The sequence below is a fragment of the Sinocyclocheilus anshuiensis genome, unplaced genomic scaffold, assembly GCF_001515605.1.
Source record: "Sinocyclocheilus anshuiensis isolate Anshui unplaced genomic scaffold, SAMN03320099.WGS_v1.1 scaffold637, whole genome shotgun sequence".
Lineage (NCBI taxonomy): Eukaryota > Metazoa > Chordata > Actinopteri > Cypriniformes > Cyprinidae > Sinocyclocheilus > Sinocyclocheilus anshuiensis.
The window spans coordinates 182,794-190,477 of record NW_015539816.1 but is presented as its reverse complement, the minus strand read 5'-3'; the positions used below and the strand labels follow the sequence as shown (position 1 = coordinate 190,477).

Here is a 7,684-nt window from a genome sequence, read left to right as displayed (position 1 = left end):
GAGGACACGACTAGAAATCAGTGGTTAAGTTGTATTTACAACACAGTTCCAGAACAGTTCAACCCAAATATTCAGATGTGTGCAGCGCATTTTATGGAGGACTGTTTCCTGATCCTGGTAGAGTAGACTACAATGCTGGCTGTTCTGACTCTTTTTTTTAATTTAAAGAATTTGCCACTGATGATTCAAACACGAGTTTTGGGCAGTGTAGAGTAGCGCTTGTTGTTTGTCATTTCTCTGATCACAAATGTAGACATGGTTTTATGTTTACGCGGCGCGATGCAACGCATAAAAAGACAGTATAAATCATTATAATCCGTAATTATGTCCCCACTGGATGCAACAAATGCCTCGTTTATAATGGGATTTAATGTTTTTGTCTCGTCACTCCGGCTGGACAGGGCATCATCACAATATGGTGAGGGACGTAACATTCCCATCACACGCTTGAGGTATTCGGCCAATCACAACGCACTGGATAGCTGGCCAATCAAAGCACACCTCGCTTTTCAGACCGATGAGCTTTGTAAAAATCTACGTGTTTCAGAAAGGTGGGGCATAGAGGAGAAACAATAATGTACAGTATGTGGAAAATAATGTGTTTTTTTTAACCTTAAACCGCATAAACACATTTCATTACACCAAATACACAAAATAATGTTCATGCAACATCATATGACCCCTTTAAAGTACATCAGCCTTTGAAATATGTCAGTACTACTGAACTAACATTTGCGATATGAAAATAACTATATTTGCATCTTATTATAGCTTGATATCCTGCAGTTATGTTATCTTAAACAGCATCCTATGTCTTTAAAACAACACAACATTGTGAAAATGATCCTATGTGAAAGTATTTGAGAATTATAAGACTCTGAGTTCAGTTTAGAACTGAATAAAGTTAGGCTGACATGACTGAACTGTCTGATGTCATAATATTTAGTTTCTGTGTGGTGCCTTTTATTGCCCCACAATACCATAACAGTTAACCTGCAGTCTCAGGACACAACACTTCATCATATTACATGTATAGCTATATATAAATATTTCATTATTTATAAAATGAATAATGCTGCATATCATTAAAATGTTTAAATATAGCCTTATATCAGACAAAATCCTCCAATGGCAGCATTTAAACATTACACAGCAGACAAAATGTGCATGAAATGTAATTAATACAAATCTAACCCAAAAAGTTTGTCTCTCTCACCTGTTGTGGAAGCTGTGGCTGGTGGGCATGTTTCTTGTTCGTAATTCAGTTGCTTTCTCTTGTGGAAGGCAAAGACTGGAATGCTTTCTCACTGCTGCATTGTACACAGTAAATTTGACAGACGGGTTAATCATTGACCAGGGCATCAGTCCCCTTTTTTTGGAGATTAGGTAACTACAATGATTCCGTTGGGTTTTCGAAATTCAGGAAACTTGCTTGCAACCTTACGGGCCTCTGCAATATGTTAATGCATGTGAAAATCTGTTTATTGACTGTATTTGCACTGATTTCTCGGTCTCCAGTGTTGTATTTTTGTCATGTGACCACTATCACAGGTTCAAAGACACAGGTTGTAAGTCTCCTCCTATTTTAAGTAGGTTAGGTGTCTGGTTAACCTGTCAATGGTTTACTGTACATTTACACAATCTACGCTGTCCCATATTGATGACCAAAGAAAGGCATTTCACTGGGATGCCTGGAACAATCATGCAGGGCAATCCAGCAGGTTAAAACAATCTACACCTGCTTTAATACTACACTAATACTATAGGCTTATTATATTACACATCGACCCTCAAATAGAGTGTATCATGTGTGGGTTATTTATAAGTTTCTTATATCTATCAACATTCTTTATTGATGAGACAGCTTTTGTAACTACGTTACCCCACTTCCAAATTGGCTCCATTTCAGTGCATTTGCCCTGGAGCTTTATGCTAAAAATTTCTCAAGCTAATATTTACCTTTCTCATTAAACCGCAAGGTCGTTGTGGCTGAAAATAGCAGCTGTTGATCCACAAGGGCCTTGATGGCATAGGGGTGGGTTAAAGACCCATGGCCCAAATGAGAATCTGGATGCTGTCATGGTTTAAAGTCCAGTGTCATGTCAGTCAAGGAATACTGCCACCAGTTACGCTGTCCCATGTGGTTAACAAGTTGAAGACTAAATTTAATGTTATCAAATGTGGCTTTATGGTGAAATTATAAATGGAGTGAATAAAAGAAATAATTTATCTAAACTTTAAAGGTATGCAGTTGATCTATTTTTATTTATTTTTATTTCTAATTCTATTGATTATTATCTATTTATATATTATACAATTGTTTGCAATAAAGGCACTAATGTGTCTCTTATTTTGTATATGAGGTATTCCCACATGTGCTCATCCCATACTAGGTAAACGCATGTGACTTCACATCACAATCTTATCTTATGTTTTTATTACAAAAAGGTAATAAAAAGATTGAGAGACGTTAATGTTTAATGTTTAACAACAGAAAACACAAATCAGTGTAAATCTAAAGTATGTACATCATTATTTAAACTCAATTTTACATTTTTTCTCAAATTTTTTTAAGTTAATTTGAAGGTTTAGTCACCTTTATTCTGTACCATTAGTGTAGCTTAACTCATATTTTTATAAGTGGCAGTGGCAATAAAATAAATAAATAGCTACTTTAAAAAACCTGTCTTTGGGAGCTGTTGATCATAAAGCATCTGTGCATAAAAGTGAATGTCCCTATGGGATGACAAGTAAAAATAACTACATTAAAACAAATAAGAAATTGTCAGATTTACCCAATAAGTATTGAAAAATGATAATGATTTACATGATTTGGAACATGATTTAATGGTTTCTGGTCATAGCTGGTTCAATAAGATAATCATTAGGCTACCTGGTCAAAGATGATCATTATGGCGATAGCTGATCATTTTTTGGATGACCAACTAGCCTACTAGGCTACATTTCAGATTGACCACCTTTGGTTTGTTGCTGGTCCAAGATGGTACCAGCTGATCATCTTAAATTTGCATTTTAAATATGTCTTTATAGGCTTAATATTTTTAAGGCTAAATATTTTTTAAAGCGTGCTTATTTGGACGAATCTGGGTATTTTGATGATAAATTTGACAGTATTTTGTAACACATTGTAGGCTATTTTATTTTCACTTTTTAGGTGCCCATAGCCTATTCAGTTTCCATAGTGTGGAAACCAAACGCTTTATTCCACATGATCCGTGTTCTCTGCTCTGCCAGTCTCTTCGGATCTCTACACGGTGTCCTGAACTCAATACACCATTGGTGTTTTATTTCTTAATGTTGCGCTCTTGATCTCGTCAATCCCCCAATCCTTACCAACGCAGCACGCGATGTGTCTGCGGCGGACATTCACGAAGCCTTTGCGTATCAATTAGTGCGTAGACGCAATAGACGTGAACGTAGTGCTGGTGAGTGCTAGGCAAATACACACGCAGGTGGGAAGGGGAAGCGCATTGTTGACAGGTGGACGGAAATATTTGCCCGATAGCATAAGAGGAGATATGGATTTAAATAAAACGGTGCTGTGCGAGAGCCTGATTATTTGGGTAAGATCCTATCTTTTAGTTTAGCTCTAAAGGTCACTGGAATCGGGAATCGTTTATTTATCTGCGGTCAGATCCTTGACGATAGCGTTACCTGTCACAGGTAGTCGTTTCCTTCGGGCACCATGGTCAAAAAAAATACCGGAAATAAGACATTTAGATGTGTGCACTTGCTCTTGTAAACCAAACGGGGTCTGCGGTGCATCATTGCAACCTTTAAAAATGCGCTAATTTCTCCAAGCGGCACCCGTCCAACACGCGACACCAATATATACAAAAATCATAAAGACAAACCAGCCTCAGGATGCTGTTAGACATGTAAACAACACCAACAGTCACAGCCAACTCCATCCTCATCCGATTTAGACGTCTAATCTGGTTAGCTAGAGTATTTGTGGAATGTGTCGTATGCAATCAGATATTCCCTGTCTCAGTTTAATATGATGGCGTTTTGATTTTTGACTGCGGTGTGTGATCGCATGCGGCGCGTGCTCGCGGTCCTCTGCATTTGGCTCTGATCCATGGCTGTGTTACACTGCGTTCACACCAGGGCCCCTTCTGAATAGTTTTTCAAAATGACCTATATATATATATATATATATATATATATATATATGTATATATATGTATGTCACTGGAGTTTATAAAAATGTTTTATTGCAGTGTAAAAGTTCTTTAGTAAATATATCCCTTAACAACATTATGGAGCATTTTGTTAATGCTAATTGTATTTTTCTTTAGTGAGAGTGCTATATGCTATGTCAAAGCAGATTGGATGACAAAACTTAAATGTACAAAACCTCCAGGATTTTCTATTAAATATACTATCATGCTGTCAGTGGTGATTTTGCCTTTTATTGTAGTAATGCAGGGTTTCCCAAATGACAAGTTGATAAGAAACTAATAATTAAATCAAATGTAAAATTAACCTTTGTGCTTTTTCCAAATTTGGTGTTTACGGTCAAAAATGACCGGCCCTAAAAAATTACCTGGAGTTAATGTTTTTGTCACTTTGTTTTCTTTCAGTTAGCACATTGTTTTTCTCCTCTACTATTACTACTACTTTTTTTTTTTCCAAAAAGTGCAAAAATGGTCAATCAATCAATCAGTAAATCAATTAATCAATATTTAGGATGTTGTTATAGCCTGTGGGTGCAAAGTTGGTCAGTTAGACTAATACGAACATTAACTAGCATTTTCAGGGAAAAGAAAATCCTCTCTGTGTCAGAATGACTACACAACAATTATTCAAAATAAAACTGAAAACGTTTTTTAACAATTACAGGTAATAATATTAATGTCATTTAATTTTTTAATATATTAACAGTATCTCAAGTAGCCTAAATATTTTACATATAAGGTGGTTCAGCGGACAAAAAAAGTTTGGGAACCCCTGTTGTCATGCATATTCTTTGTAGTTTGTCCAGTGTTGTAATGTAACGAAGTAATAATACTTCGTTACAGTACTTAAGTATTTTTTGGGAATATCTGTACTTTACTTGAGTTTTTATATTTCAGCCAACTTTTACTTTTACTCCATTACAATTCCTAATTCAAATGTATACTTTTACTCCGATACATTTCCCCGAAGCATATTCGTTACTTACTACAAAGTAGTCAAAAGTCAGAAGAACACGGACTGCAGGAAAGCAGGTTTGACGAATCAGTGGTCTGGCGTTTGCAAGTTAGACTCCTGCTTTGCTCGTTCCTGCACAACCGGAGGCAGCAGTTTCAGGACCGCAGTTCTAGGACCCTATTCTTTTGTAACAGCGCCACCTACCGAATTGGATCACTAAAGATGGGCAACCAGAGTGAGTAACTTTACCGATTTTCAATTAAGTTTTATTTTATAACCTTAAAACGATGCAAAGTTTACGTAGCCAACGTGAGAACTGCTAAGAAATAATAATGAATTACCGATTGCTAGTTTTATTGATTATTACGATGTTCTTAATTCGTGGCCATGATTTAATTAAGCTAAACCTTGTTGACACAATGACTACAATAAGTAAATCTAGCCAGCACATTAATTAAACTTAAAAAGATGATAAAAGCATGTTGATATGAGATGTGTCAGATTTACCTGTAGCTTACTGTATTAGTCTGAAAAATTGTTTGATACTCATTGTTTTAGCATATTAGTTAAGCGTGAAATATCGGGCAGGCGTCTCCACGCGGCCCAGTAGTCTGCCAGGGGTCTTGGGTGTTCTACAGTTGAAACGTACATCTGATTTTCTTGTATAGGATCCCGAAGCACCTGAGTGGCGGGAAAAACTATAATGGGAAGCTGACCGATTGTTCTGTCGGGCCTGCCCATTGCCCCAACAGTGGGAGCTTTGGAGGCCGTCATAAACGGGCCATGCTCGCATGACCCTTGGGCTTTTTCTCGAACTCTGAAGGCTGGAGCGCGCAGAGTATCCGAGGAGGTGCTCGTCGTAAGGACTCAATCTAAAACTGCCTGAGGCGCAATATGCGGTGGAACCGTCAAGATCGAAGTCTGGAGGCCACAGCGAGAGAGTCGAATGCGCTTGTGTGGTTCGTAAGCTCTCTCTAAAGGAGGGCCTGGCCTCCGAAGACGAGCGGAGGAATCAGGAACTGCTATTAGGGGCCTGAGGACGAGAGGGCTTTGCCGTCGAACTCAGGTCCACTCGCTTGCGTTGCCGTGCGTAAGCCGGTGGGCGAGACCTAGGACCCCAGTCTTTACGAGGGGGTAACCTAGGCGGTGGCTCATGCCGCTGGACCTCGCGGTACTGTAAGGACGAAGAGCGTGAGCGGGCCGTAGGTGGCTGACGCTCCACTTCCCTAGCCCTGCGAGGGATGAGTTGACGGAACGCAGCGGACTGCTGTTTCGCTGCTCTAAACTTCTCCACGACCGTAGTGACCGAGTCTCCAAACAGACCGTCACTCGAAATGGGGGCGTCCAGGAGAAAAGTTCTGTCCTTCTCTTTAATGTCAGTGAGAGTAAGCCAAAGATGGCGCTCAGCTGACACTAACCCTGCCATGGACCTGCCCACTGCCCGAGCTGTGTGCTTGGTAGCCCTAAGCGCCAAGTCAGTAGCTCGTCTGAGCTATTTAACGGCCTCTGGAGTCAAGCCTTCTCCCTTGTCCAGCTCCTTGAGCAAGTCTGCCTGATAAGCCTGGAGTACACCCATAGAATGGAGTGTAGACGCGGCCTGCCCAGCGCCCATGTAAGATTTCCCGATCAAAGCGGAAGTAACCCTACACGGCTTGGACAGTAGCAGAGGGCGTGACTTCCAAGACGGAGCGGAGTTCGGCGCGAGATGTGTCTCTTCTACAGCAGGCATCGCCGCGTAGCCGTGAGCCGCCATTTTAGAAACCGTGGCGAAATCAGCGGCAGCGGGATTAGTGATACGCGCCGAAAAAGGTTGTTTCCAAGACCTCGAAACCTCGTAGTGGAGGTCTTGGAAAAAGGGGAGAGGCCTACGGGGCTGAGACGGAGTGCGGCTGGACAAAAATCGATCGTCCAGTTTCGACTGGGACTGAGTTTGCACCGGCTCGCTATCCCATTCTAACCCCAGCTTATCCACAGCGCGTGTTACAACATCTAATAGTTCGCTGTAAGACGTGGAGGTGCGTTTCTCCTGTCCACTCGGAGGGAGAGAACTGCACAGTTCGCCCAATAAATCCTCCGAATCGGAGGCTGCTGTGGACAGCACGTCTTCATCATACGGCATACAACCGAAAGACATCGCATCGCGAGCTTCCGGGGTAGGCCGCAAATTGTCATTGACGAAGACCACGGGATCCCCGTAGCGCTCTTCGAGCGCTTGCACATGGCCCGGAGAGAGCGAGAGAAAGGGAGAAAAATCCGTTGACTCGCCCTCTAAACGCCTCGGCTCACATGCGTCACCCCAAGCGACCGTCTCGTGCGGCGCCTCAACTCAAAGCAGGTATTACACACTTTGTAATTAACATCTGATGCATTTATAAATCAAAAATCACAATTTAAATAAAAAAATTCAATATCTTTAACAACAATGTACAAACATAACTACAAACTAAACCACCAGGGTCCCAGAAATGCGGTCCTGAAACTGCAGCCTCCGCTATATTATCCAATTCGGTAGGTGGCGCTGTTACAA

At 40.7% G+C, this 7,684-nt stretch overlaps 2 protein-coding genes across 3 annotated transcripts in view; one reads left to right on the top strand and one right to left on the bottom strand.

The window, feature by feature from the left end:
• LOC107683926 (E3 ubiquitin-protein ligase RNF170) overlaps nt 1-4,064 on the bottom strand; it is an 8,595-nt gene extending 4,531 nt beyond the window's left edge. The window contains exons 1-2 of one of the 2 annotated variants that reach the window (XM_016479998.1): nt 3,676-4,064; nt 1,217-1,310 (exon numbers count right to left, since the gene is read on the bottom strand). In XM_016479998.1, the coding sequence (XP_016335484.1) occupies nt 1,217-1,245 (29 nt within the window). In that variant the 5' untranslated portion in view covers nt 1,246-1,310; nt 3,676-4,064. Of the gene's footprint in view, nt 1-1,216; nt 1,311-1,959; nt 2,024-3,675 lie in introns of those variants that run through there. The other variant, XM_016479999.1, reaches the window with a different exon arrangement.
• Nucleotides 3,392-7,684, top strand: part of LOC107683977 (protein Hook homolog 1-like) — a 23,619-nt gene continuing 19,326 nt past the window's right edge. Inside the window, exon 1 of the mRNA XM_016480082.1 lies at nt 3,392-3,584. Within this exon, the coding sequence (XP_016335568.1) occupies nt 3,540-3,584 (45 nt within the window). The 5' untranslated portion in view covers nt 3,392-3,539. The remainder of the gene's footprint in view (nt 3,585-7,684) is intronic.